The following is a 14,077-nucleotide window of genomic DNA, read 5'->3' on the forward strand; positions in this document are numbered from 1 at the left end:
GCAAATCTATGATATGGCCACATCTTAACTGCCATGTTCTGGTTTCCTCATCTCAAAAAAAAAGATACAGGAATCAGGATTGTAAAAAGTTCTGAGAAAAGCTACACGGATGCACAATGGTATGGAATAGCCTCTATATCAGAAAGGACTAAGCAAGGACTCTTCAGCATGGAAAAGAGGTAACTCAAAGAGGATATGATAAAGGTCCAGAAAGTCAGGGGTGGTGTGAAATGAATGACAGAATTAAATATTCACTGACTTTTCAATACAAGAACCAGAGGTTATCGAATAAAGATAGAAAAGGCCAAATTCAAAGCACGCAAAAGGAATTATTTGTGGAATGGGTAGTTGCTACGACAACTCCTTGCCAAAGGATGTTTAACATGTCAGAAGTTTATATGGGGTAGAGGAGAGACACTAGAGTTTCATGGAAAAGAAACCAACTGAGGTTTATTTCACACACAAAGAACCACAGCTGGCTGAGGAAGTTTCCAAACTGGAAAGAGCTGGAGGTTTGGTAAGTATACACAGGAAGGATCGTATACGCTTGCTCTGTTTTTACTGTTCTCTAGGCATCTGATTTTTACCACAGCCGAGTATGGACAGTAGGCTGGATGAACCTTTCATGTGACCCAATGTGATTATTCTTTTGCTGAATAGGCAATTGCTGCATCCAGGGATGTCAGATACTTAAAAAACGTTTCCTAATTAAAAAACTAGGCTACACTAAAGTATAAAGGGACTTTTCTATACAACAGGCACAAGATTTCTTCTGTGCAAATTTTAGTATTACACTCTGTGTTTGTGCATTTAGGATTGAAAATACTCCTAACTGTACACTGATAGAAGATTACATGGAAGCTGGCAGGGCCCCAAAAGGCCACCTAAGCTCAGGCAGCGCCTGACTTACTAACAGAAGCTACCGCCCTATTTAGGCAATCTCCCTGTTCCAAAAGCATGGCCTCCTCGTGACTTACGACATTAACCACAGCCTAAGAAAGTCATCTTTTATATCATAGAAGTATCATAGAACATCTCAAGTTGGATGGGACCTATAAAGATCATTGAGCCCAACTCCCTGCTCCTTGCAGGACTACCTAAAACTAAACCATACGACTAAGAACGTTATAGTAGAGTATGTGAGGGTATTTTGATTTTAAAACAGGCTAGGGATCTGTTAGGGTTAACTACAGCTAACCAATACTCTAACTTGAACGCAAAGGGAAACATTACTGCAAAGAAAATTTCTACATTTAACTAGCTATCTCAAGGTGACCTAAACTCTGTGGCGTGAAGAGATTTACCAGGCAGCTTATATATATAGCTTATCTGAAAAGCTTAGAGATGATAATGATCTGGGAAAGGGGAACAGCATCTTGTTAGAAGATTTCTGGAGATGGGCAAAAGTCTACAATGTTGACTAGAAACAGAAGCATGCAAAGTTCATCCTGCAAGACAGAGGCTCTACAAGAACACTTTGACAGTTTTCACAGCACGTGGTGGCCACCAAGGATTTTTTTGTTACTCCACACACGTAAGCTCTAAAACCAACCACGAGTGAAGTCCAGCAGAACGTGTACTTTTGATGCATAGAAACGCACTGCTGAATTCCCCAGTCCTACCTTGCAGATCCAGCTTTTCCAATCTTCTGTACTCCTCTCCTTACCTAAGACTATGACACATTGAATTTAGCAAGTCTTGCCAACTCAATTTCCCCAAAAGTCTTTCTCACAGACTTAAATTACTGCTCTCCCATTCCTTCTGACTCTTTTACCCAAGAGAGAAAACAAGATGAGGAAAAAAAAGGAGCAGAGCTGAAACTGCAGTGTGGTGAGAAGAACAGAGACTATTTGGGTGGCAGCTGTGGAATTCAGTGTGTGGTGTGGGAGCAAGTCATTAATCCTGTTTCCAGTTGTCACATTTTTATTTTCACAATATGTAATGCTTATTTTTAAAGTCACAGTTATGAAAGCACTTGAAAAAGTCTGAATGCTGTTTTTCTTTTATTTTTTCCCCAGCATGTTTCTAGCTGCCATGACTGACAGTTAAAAATCCTGATCCCACGAACTCTGCAACCTGAAAATTCAGAAAACACACACACTTCCTTTCTTAACATACCAGTTCTTAGTCCTGAGGATTTTTAATGCTTTGAGTTAATAATACTGATTTATCCTCCTCTTTGCTTCTTCCCACAGCAGACAATTTTACTCACACTGCTGTTACTTGTTTTCTTTTCAACACATACCAACTCACGCTATAACTCACTAGCTGTCAGCATTTTAAAAGAAAGATTAGCAATGCCAACTGCACCTCAGGAAAAACATTTGCACTCCTCACAGCTGAAGTGTTCATTATATACTACAGAAAAAGTGATGCATTACATTATCTATGTCCCTCTTCTTGTTTCTGCAAGGCTTCACTAAGCTGACAACTGACAGTTGCATGCTTGTTTAAAAATTGCAGTAAGAAATAATTATTCTGAAGACACTGCATATATAATCATCACAACATAATAACTAAGTTTTTTTAATATACAAGCTATTTCTTTACTAATTTGTGTTTTGATAAAACAACTGACAGTTTAACACAAAAAGCAATGCTAATCTAGTGAAGAACATATTTTAGGACCACTTAATAACGTAGACAAATGAGAAGCTAAATTCCGAACACTACCTGACAACAAACAATTTGAATTTATATATGAGCCTACAATTCATTATGACACGAAGCTATTATCTCAGGAGGCTAGAAAAGTTCCCCTTAAAATTACAGATGAAGATTGAGAGGAAGATGTTACTCAGTTCAAGCTCCTTATTCCCAGTCCCATCATTTGCCGAGTTTTTAGTACACTGCTCACAAGGATAAATAATATAAAACTAGTAAAATATCATGCCTTTGATATTTCTTACATTATTAACATAGCGTTTTACTAAAGTGTCTTTGAAGACTATACAATACAAGAGCAACCTGAACCTAGAAATACTCAGATATGCTGCAGAAATGTTAATCAACAGACATTTAGAAGAACAGAAACAACTTAATCTTTGTTCCTCTTCCATGTGTATTATCACAGAAAACAGGGAGGCAGATAAACAGGAAAGGGAGAAATTATTTTTGTATTTGGCAAGAGAAAGAATACATTGTTCAGCATAGCTGATTTGGTTACCTTCATTAACTGCCTCTAACAATAGCAGCACAAAAGACCTCCTTCCAACAATTCTCCAGGAACTACTAACCCTGGGATAAATTGTACAGAATAACTAAATGTCGTCAAACTAGTTTCAACGCTGGAGCAGCCAAGAAAAGTTCCTTACTTTTAAGAATAATCTTAATGTGATTTAGTGTTCTGTGTTTTGAAACCTTGTTACACATTTGAACATCTATGCTTTACATAAAAATTATTTTCTTCTTAAATCTTACCCGGCAATAGAGCTGAGTAATTTGCCATACAGGGGGCACTCCACGCTTATCAACATGGCAATCTTTAGAACTGTGATTCTGCACCAAACTCCCAGAGCCTGGTGCTCCAGTACACTTAGGGAAAATCACTATGATCTAGCAGGATAATACAGCAACACCTGACCCTCGAAGTTCTAATGAAGTTGCTAGCAAGTATACTCTTATAATTTTACCTCGTAATACAAGGCATTTTGACAAACTCGAAACACTTATTTCTAGGTGAATGTTCCAAATACGGTATTGTAGGCACATGGGTTTCTCTGGTAGAGAAGAGATACGTTCTGATACCTTAAGCAGTTTCCTCTGCTTTCAAATTGCTTAACTCTGGAAAATTCACACTTCTCTTGCAGAGGAAGAGGGCAGGAGAAATCCCAACAATTTCCTACTATTAAATATTCAAATAAACTATTTGCTTTAAAAAGTGTTTTTTAAAACTAAGAAAAACAATTAAGTACTCAAAGGACTTTCTACAGACAAGTCAATCAACTATCTGTCCTCTGTATTGCTTTGAATTTTTAATCTAAATGATTTAATTTCAATTATTTACTACTTAGAAATGCTGTCAACCATTTACAATTTTTATTTTGTAAATGCATAAAAGTAGGTCACTGAAAACAAGCTTATACACAATAATACACAGACACATCAGAGGATTAATATATAAAAATCAGGAGATGAAAAAACTGACCTGCTGCTTCTGGTATTTGTTTAGTAGGGCTAAAAATAAGATGTAACATCTGGAGCAGTCCGCTAAAGCTGCGCAGAAGTCATTGTAGGAAGAAAGTTTGCTACAAAGGTACAAAAATAAAATATAAATGAATGAAAGTACTTTTTCCCACAAAAGATTTTTAAAAAAACCCACTCTGCTTATGACTCTCAGAGCCGTATTTTCCAACAAATGAAATGAATGCCAATACTCTGACTTCTAGTAGAGGCATATACCGTTAAATAAGAGCACAACAGAAGTCTAGCTGTCCTTGCCACAGTGAATTACGGGAAGAAGCGAACATAAGGAGCTTCCCAACCTGCTTGCCATATGGGCACAGTATGCTAACACTAGCACTTCTTAGCGTTAAATGCAAGAACTGTAATTTCAAGATGACATGGGAAGTCAGACAGGAAAAGAAACAAAGGGTCCCTTCCTAATGCACGTCTAGTAGAGCCCCACGACAGCACTAACAGAACACGTCTCTGACCAGCAAATACGGAGAACACGCCTTCCTGCAGTCACGATTTTATCTCTGCTTGCTCCCTAACAGCTGTTCCGGTCCTACACTGCTTACCCTTGAGCATTACAAAAACAGAGAACTGGACATGATTTGGTCATACGGTGGATAAGGAATTGGCTGGATGGTCGCATCCAGAGGGTAGGGGTCAATGGCTTGGTGTCCAGATGGAGAACAGTGACGAGTGGTGTCCCTCAGGTGTCCGTACTGGGGGCCAGTGCTGTTCAATATTTTCATCAATGACAGACAGCGGGATCAAGTGCACCCTCAGCAAGTTTGCAGATGACACCAAGCTGAGTGGTGCAGTCGACACACCTGAGGGACGGGATGCCACCCAGAGGGACCTGGACAAGCTGGAGAAATGGGCCTGTGTGAACCTCATGAGGTTCAACAAGGACAAGTGCAAGGTCCTGCACCTGGGTCAGGGCAATCCCCAGTATCAGTACAGGCTGGGGGATGAAGACATTGAGAGCAGCCCTGAGGAGAAGGACTTGGGTGTACTGATAGATGAAAAGCTGGACATGAGCGGGCAATGTGCTCTCACAGCCCAGAAAGCCAACCGTATCCTGGGCTGCATCAAAAGAAGCATGGCCAGCAGGCTGAGGGAGGTGATTCTGCCCCTCTGCTCTGCTCTGGTGAGACCCCACCTGGAGTGCTGCATCCAGCTCTGGGGCCCTCAGCACAGGAAGGACAGGGACCTGTTGGAGCAGGTCCAGAGGAAGGCCACAAAAATGATCAGAGGGATGGAACGCCTCTGCTATGAGGAAAGGCTGAGAGAGCTGGGGTTGTTCAGCCTGGAGAAGAGAAGGCTGCAGGGAGGCCTTATTGCAGCCTTTCAATACTTAAAGGGGGCTTATAAGAAAGATGGGGACAGACTTTTTAGCAGGGCCAATAGCGATAGGACAAGGGGTACTGGTTTTAAACTAAAAGAGGGTAGATTCAGACTAGATATAAGGAAGAAATTTTTTACAATGAGGGTGGTGAAACACTGGAACGGGTTGTCCAGAGAGGTGGTAGATGCCCCATCCTTGGAAACATTCAAGGACAAGCTGGATGGGGCTCTGAGCAACCTGATCTAGTTGTAGATGTCCCTGCCCATTGCAGGGGGGATGGACTAGATGACTTTCAAAGGTCCCTTCCATCCCAAAGCATTCTATGATTCTATGATACCAGAAATACTGCAATAACAGAACAAACTAGGATAACCTCTTGCTTCCCTTGTAGCCAAAACCAGCAAATATCAGTGTTGATGTTCAATTACAACCAATTACAGCAAGATTTACAGACTTAGAGAAATGAATAATCTGAATAGATTGAACATGTTCTCTTATAAGAAGCTGCCTAAAGTTACTGAGAGAAAAGAATAATCATTCTGTATTACTAGAAGACAAAATAAAATTCAAATCTGTGCTCTGTACTGCATAGTATATACATATATATATATTTTTGTGTGTGTGTGTGATTGCAATTTCCAGGAAGCTAATTAAATTGATTGGTATCCTCTGAGCATGCAGTTCACTAAACTTAAGAAAAAAAAAAATTGAAGCAGTAGGAAACTTTAAATAAGACAAATTACTTTTGTTCCATACTGAATTCTAGATCAAGTAAATGTCCTTGTCAGAATTACAGTGTAAGTATCGATTACATTTAATTACAAGCACATTACCCCACTTTTCATGGCATTTTCCAAGTAAAAGAAATGCTCTCTCCTTAGAAGAAGTAGATATGCTCAAAGTGCTGTAATCATTGCTAAAACTCAACTCGTTTCTAGGAACAAAATTAAAGAGACAGATGTGGACAAGGTGGCATGGAACTGGGGAAGCAATTCACATGCTTTACAGGTAGCACAAACGGCAAATGACCAGATTTGCCTGTTTTTAGCTGTGGAGAGGAAGGACAGGCTAAAAACAGTCCTTTATGTAGCTGCTCTTCAAAGCACAACCCGGTCTCATCTAGCAAGGAGAATGTAATGGATAATTTGGAGGGGCTGAACATGAAGAGAAGTCCATAGCAGAATGACTTCTCAATGAACACGGAGTCACAGGCAACATGACTCAATACAATAACAGAGCAGCAATGGCAAATACTTCATCCAGAACAGCGCTCGTAAATTGTGCTTATAACCCAACTCCTCCTGAAAATACCAACAGTTAATTTCACAACTTCTTAAAAATCCTTAAATTGTTTGCAAGTCCATTTATCATCAGACAGTGCAAGCTGGTGCTTGGTAACTGGAAGATATTTGACTGAGAAACTATTCAGACTACAAAAGGATCTTCTTGGGTGATTCACTCATACTGATCTCCCTCTAGAAAGCACATCTTGGGAAGCAGCCATTGAGCTGCTCATAAAACTGAGATTCTTTCAGCACTTCCATCTGCACACTGGAGCCCTGATCCCATAGATTAAGCTCCTCAAACACTCTGTGACAGCTCAAAACAATGAACACTGATCACATTTTCTCTCTTTTGTATTTTATTTCACAATATACAGTCCCCAATATAACTTAAGCTTGTGTAATTTCTCTCATTCATTTTTTAAAACATGGCCTAAAATAGGATTAATAAATACTTAATAATTTATGCAGCTTCAAAATATAGGAAATGTACTTTAAAAATTTCAATCAGAATCGGTGGGATCAAAGAATGACACAATACAACAAAACATTTTTCAGAGGACGATGAATCCAAGTTTGTATGGCTACAATTAAACAATTATATCGGTATTAATAAAGACACAATTATCATACAACGTCATTAAAAACTACACAGAGCTTTTAAAAAAAAAAAACAATTCAAGGTAAATCTTCCCATTTTAGTGCTTGATCCTGCCCTCTCTGAGGTCACTTGAAACAGCTACGCTGACTTGACTGCATGCAGAAAGAGCATTGTGTTCTATACATACCTGAATATCCTGACAATATAGGTGCATACATCCATATCATTCATACGCTGCTCTAGCGCCACAGAGAGCTCAGAGACCGCACCATTGCAAATGAGTTGGCGTCTTGCCAGAGGTAAGTCAGCCAAGTTTCGCAAAGTAGCTGTCAGCTGCATATAGAATATTTAAAGATTTATTAATCACAGCCGTTTACAACAGAATCCACACTGTTTTGAAAATTTAATAAAGCTCAGATCTCATTTATAATGTCTAAGGCAGTCTGAATGCCCTGTTAACATTCTGCAGGTATGTATCTACCAATAAATTATAACAGGAAGTGTGTAGGTAACAAAATTGTGTATATTGAAATAATTGTTTGAAAAGGATAGATTGATACCGGTCTTTGCCTGCATATAACCTCCTCCTTTGAGGGAAACATGATCCTTCATATGTTTTAAAATCTTGTATGCACGAATACAACCATATACCAATTGGAAATTAGAGGAAACACTGTGGATAGTTAAAGTGATTTTTTGCATTATGTCTGATTTTGCCAATTTACATTTAAGTCTTGCAAATTAATACTGATCTATAATATATATTTTGATAATAACTGTAAGTTGCAAACTAAGATGAATTTATTTTGAAAGACAACAAAAATTATTTTGATTAAAAATTTAACAGTTTATCAAGATCAAGAGAAATCCACTACTCTAACAGTATAAAAGTGAAAAGCTTTAGTCCTCAAGTATATTTTGGAGAAATCAAAATATTTTCAGAAGATACAGTTCTATTTCAAGGAGTTTTAAGCATAAAATATCTATCACTTGTAGATATGTAAAATGAATCAGCTATTGCATATTTTGAAATGCTCTGGTTCTCTTCCAGAGAAGGGTATTCAAATGCCAACGTCAGACAGGCAATGATATGTAAGTTAACTGTTGATCTAAACCAGAACTTACTATAAAATTAATGTGAAGTCATTTAATCTAATGAGAATATGTAAATTCTTCAAATTTTCCTTATTCTCAGGGTAAAGTATTTAACTTCAATTTGGTTTTAAATGTAGTTTGGTAAGGCACAAAGACTATCTGTTCAAATTGTTTGTAATCACAAAAAACTCTATAGAAATTAAGTATTTTATCACTGAATTGGACTGCTTGTTCTGTGATATGTAATTGCTAATATTAAAGGAAAAATCTGACAAAGAGCAGCTAAATTGTTGTGTTTAAGGAGCTTTTGCTCTTAGGATTCTATACACTACTCTGTCCATTCTCCAGCAGCTTTCAAATTTGCTGTCCTACTTCAACAAATTTGACAAAAGCGTACCTGTCTTCAGTTACCACACAAATGAAGAATGAAAATGAAATTCAAGATGTTCTGTAGTGGAACACTAGGAGAAGGAGCAATGTGTCAAAATGGAGAAGCAAGGTACAGAGGGGAAAAAAATTATGTGATAATGTGAATGTGATATATGAATGGATTTAACTTCAGCACCAAATATGAAATGCATACTATAGTCAGATAAACAGAAACTGAACCTATGGAAGCCATTTGCTTTTACTTCATATTTTAAGACGACACATGGAGTTTTTCATTATTTTAACTAAACAACTGCAAAAAAAACCCCCATTTCTAGATATGCATTCTTTCACAAGTCATGATGCTTCAAAAATCAACACAATACTGGAGAAATACTTTAAAATAAAAATATTCTGATCAAATACTTTGCTATTCAAAAGTTTTGGTGGAAAAATTCCTGCCAAATGGAACAGACACAGAAGACTCCATTCAGCGCTCACATACAAGATGTTCACAGTCAGCCTATGATGATATTTGTTGAGCTTTAGCTGAACTTCACAATAAAGAAAATGAAGTTTAAACCACATATTAAAAGTGTTGTTCAAACCCAGACCAGGGCTTTCACTGCAGCAAAGAGACTTACATATTAGATGATGAAAAAAAATAAAATCTTTATCAATAGATAATGGTGCAGAGGTCTCCAAAAAGAGAGTAAAATTTTTCACTGCCTGAGACAGACAGATGGTTCAAAATCCTCCAGCAGCAAATTCTATCAAGAGGCATCCTCACACAAAGACAGGTTGGAAAGGAAAAGCAATGCAAAATAACATGTACTCTTAAATGTGCAAGACAATGAAATTCAGAAGTTCATAGAAGTATACATCCACAAAAGAAGAGGTAGTACGCAAGTGAAATTTTAAGAGTACAAATTAAAAAGTAACAGAAGCTAGCCAGACAGCAGATGAATTCAAGAGATATTCGGATTGCTTCAAGCAGATACCATGATTCATGGAGAAATGCCTAACAATTGGCTCTAGCAATCCCCACCAGCCCTAATCCTTATGTTGCCATGTGAAAGATTAAAGTCACCCAAACAGAAAATTTAACAGCACACAAATGCTACTTTTAAAGGAGAAGACATTTAAGTGCTTTTCAATTAAGGAACATGAAGTACTTGTTAAGTCTTGTCCGTGACACTTAAAAAGCCTTGGCTTTTGAATAAGCATTACCATATTTCATACAAATATGATCATACTGTTAGGTGAAGCAACATAGTTTAGTGGTGGACTTGACAGTGACAGGTTAACGGTTGGACTCGATGATCTTAAGGGTCTTTTCCAACCTTAACAATTCTATGATAAAATGAGTCAAAGATGATCTTGGTTTCATGTCCTCTATTAAGGAAAAATAATTATTATTACAAACATTTTTATTCTTGTATTGTGGGACTTCTGCATAAAATCCATTGTGTAACAAGGAAGAAATCAGAGAGGGACTTTATTCCCACAAAAAGGACCTGGCAAGATTATGTATAACACTGCCATCTGGTGATTGCGCAATTATATGGTTAAAAAAAATGAAGAGTTGGTCCCAGTTAAGGGAGATACTTCAGTTATCAGGATTAAGAGATGGCAGAGCCTCCCTCAGAGACCACCGTGACTATTTAAGGTGTTTTTCTCCTCCAATATAATTTGCTCTCTTTTCCTGTAGACTCGTATTTATTCGTTATTTCTGTACGTCACTGGATATTTGATCTTTTGCTACAAATTAAAGTATGCCACAAAAACTACCTTTATTCTGAAGACATGAGTCACCAAAGACACTTTCTTCGATACTATATCCCTGAAAACAGAACTACTCCTACCTCTGTCTATGATGACTGAACAATTAACTCACATAGAAGAAATGGTGCACATTAACGTAGATTAGTTGAAGAAACTGATATGAGAAAGTCAGACAGGAATTCCATAGCAGCAGAAATCACTACTTTTCTCACAAGAGGAAGAAAAATGAAGTATCTCTACTACTATAGAAGAGAATATAAACAAGTGAAACGGCAACCTCAATAAGAGACAGTTGTCAGTATTGACTTTTCCATAAAATACTTGAGGCCTTCTTAGAAACAGCGAGTCTATTCAAACTATACAAAATAGTTTTGCTACACTTCCAATCATACTGAAAAGCAGAGATAATGATTCAAAAAAAAAAAAAAAAAAAGTGTCAAATGTAACATTTTCCTTTCACACATTTGCAAATTAAACCCTTGATTTAAAAAACTAAATTTATCCACATACAAATAATGGAAGAAGAAACATTTCTGCAAAGTTGTGGGGAAGTTCAGACAGCTAGTCAAACAGCTGAAAATAATCTTTTATTACTTGGATGTAATTTGATATTTCTAAATGCCCCAACTGGCAAAAGCTTCTTTTCATATCTATTTAACATAAATTTCCATCTCTTTCTACTCAACAGGATTCCCATTATATGTATTATATGATTAATGCCGACAGCAGCCAGTAAATGTCAGTAAGTAATATGCTTTGCTTTTAACCATTCCCTTCCTGCTCTTGGAAGGATAAATATTTTTAAACTATATAGACATGAAAAGAGATACAAGATACATATCTCTAAATTAGATTTTAAAATGCCTACCAAAACTACAACCTAAATTTCCACTCACTGAAATGACTGCACAGCTTCCATATGTGAGGCATCATACTCTACTTTTTCATCTAAGCTTACTTTTCTTATAGTTTAGGTGTTTAAGTCACTGTCTACTGCCTTGCAAATTACACTGAGAACAGAGTCTATTCTGGGCCCCCAATCCCTCCTCAGTACTTTTCAAAAGGGGCTTTCTAACTAAACTGATAGCCTAAGGCAGCACTGCAGTAGTATTGGGACTTAGAAAGTCTAACTAGCAGCATTCAAGAAAAATATAGTCATTAAAATCTTGATTACATGCAGACCTGAAGTTTGTACACCCTCTCTTGAAAAAGAAGGCTTGGAAATCCCATGTACAATTTTTGTATAGAACAGAAGGTATGATATCAACAAAATGGCACAGATGATTTTAGAATTGTTTCGGGAATTCACAGTGCCACAAGAAAGTTAATATTCCCAATTCTAAAGATAGACACGTATAAAAGAGAATTTTGTGATTCATATAGGAACTTAATGATGACAGGACCAGATAGGAAAGAAAATAGGAACATGACGAGCACAAGATTTCCAGTTTCATCACATTCTCCCAGTCTTTAGCAATTTGCCACTTTGGGACTTCCTTAGCCAAATGTAAATATTAAGCCACATCATTTCATTCAGTGCTTTGTAGCATCTCCCAATCTGTTTATGTTTGTATTAAGATTATACATACTATTCTGGAGAGACATACCTCATAGCTCCACTAAAATAAACAGACAAAAATCAGTAATAGTAATGTGATGATGTAAGCTATCTGTTTTCTCATATAATTTCAATTAGGATAAAATCGCTTGTTTGTAAGTTAGTAGAAAATTAAAGAAATCTGGCATAATTAGTAGAGAAATTTAGTGTAAACACTACCTCAGAAGATTGTCCAATGTATTTTCCTATGAAGTCCCCAAAAGCTTACAATTACACCGTTCACTAATCTTTACATCAGTAATTTCTAAAGACAAATGCTAGGAATCTACCTGGCAAATCCTCGACAAATACAAAAAAACCACAACCTATGCATAACTTAAGATTTAGCTACATAACCTTTTTTTCTAAAACACTAAGGTTTAAACAGTTTTAGGGCAAAGGATTAGTTTTCACAGCCACCACTCATCAAGGTACCTCACATATGGAAAGATGGTTTTGAGCCTGCTGCCTTCAAAAAGATTCAAAAAGTGTTGGCTTTTACAACTACCTTTTCCTTAAATTACAGTTCTTAAAAAACACTTTGTCAAAGAAATGTAGCTATAGTTTCCTATGTTTTTTTTTTAAAATGCATTATTCTTGTAATAAAAAGCTTTTTGTAATCTCCTAGAGTATTGCAGAACCAGTTTGTATTTATTATTTCAGTTTAAAGAATTTAGACAGGGAACATATTTTTATCTGTTTACTCTAATATCCAGAACACTGTCAGCACCATGAAGTAGTAATAAGAAACTGGTTTTATTAGGTACCTAAAAATATTTTTATTAACTTCAGAATTTCTAAAGCCTTTAAAATTGACTACACAAAAATAGCTATGATAATTAAATTTAGGTCCTGAACAACTTCATGGAAACTTCTTAAAAAGAAGTCTACTTAAATATAGGTACAACTCTGTCAGTGGCACACAGGGTTAGCTTATCTCCTCTAATCAAATTTTTAATTTGCCCTTGAAGTGTGTACTTTTAGAAATAAAAGTAAACGCTAACCTGGACTAATAGATGGCCCAAGTTGGAGAAATATGTGTCATTTTCTTTTATATTATTAATCTGCTTCATTAATTGCAGCAGCATTTCAACAGCACCTTTGTTGACCATTTCATTAAGGAGTACTGCATTTCCAGACATGAATTTTATCGCTCCCATGCAATACAGGAGAGCTTCGCTGTTTTTTTGCAGATCTTCAGTTCTCAGGACCTCCAACAAACAATCTAAAAGGAAAATAATTATTCAGAAAGCCTACTATTAACATGTATATTTGATAAAGTCCGGTCATTGAAGAGATTAACAATTGGGGAAAAAAACTCAGATTGAACTCTTATGTTTCTAATAAGTGGGCTAGAAAAATTGGGTATTTGGATTGAAACCAAGAAACAATTATTGATGAATAAGAGAATGGGCCTGACTTTTGTTCTCCCAGGCTTCAAGAACGAGCACCAGTGGTAAACACATAGCAGTAATCATTGAAATCCTCAGTCAAGATTTGGAAAGGTGATTGTGTGTGCCTGGAATTTTGTGTACTGAACTTGAGACATTCTAAAGAGGTTTATTCCCACTATTTTCTTAAAAATCAAATGTCTTAAAGCATCTCAAATGGAGCACTAAAAAGCACAGGTGCCTAATTCAAATCTCACATTTTAAGTCTGTTCATAGCCTTTTTAGATTTACTTTTTATGTAGGTAAAGTTACTGTAGAAGTTTTGCTTTATGCTACCACTGTCAGATAGCTGAAGTGTTAAAATTAACAGTTGTTAGCACAAGCCCAATGCATCTTTCACAGTCAAATTGAAACATTCTTCAATTTGGTGGGTGTCTC

The 14,077-nt window shown here is 36.7% G+C and overlaps 1 protein-coding gene across 7 annotated transcripts in view; it reads right to left on the reverse strand.

The window, feature by feature from the left end:
• ARMC2 (armadillo repeat containing 2) overlaps positions 1-14,077 on the reverse strand; it is a 68,574-nt gene that overhangs the window by 20,443 nt on the left and 34,054 nt on the right. For all 7 annotated transcript variants that reach the window (XR_015708900.1, XR_015708901.1, XM_087777130.1 and 4 more), the window contains 3 exons: positions 13,253-13,473; positions 7,590-7,735; positions 4,148-4,247 (listed from right to left, as the gene is read on the reverse strand). Coding sequence is in view for 5 of the 7 variants with exons in the window: in XM_087777130.1 (XP_087633256.1) it covers positions 4,148-4,247; positions 7,590-7,735; positions 13,253-13,473 (467 nt within the window). In the remaining 2 variants the exon portion in view is untranslated. The remainder of the gene's footprint in view (positions 1-4,147; positions 4,248-7,589; positions 7,736-13,252; positions 13,474-14,077) is intronic.

This window comes from Nipponia nippon, unplaced genomic scaffold (assembly GCF_047370975.1).
Source record: "Nipponia nippon isolate SJK-2023a ecotype South Korea unplaced genomic scaffold, ASM4737097v1 scaffold_4, whole genome shotgun sequence".
NCBI classification, from domain to species: Eukaryota; Metazoa; Chordata; class Aves; order Pelecaniformes; family Threskiornithidae; genus Nipponia; species Nipponia nippon.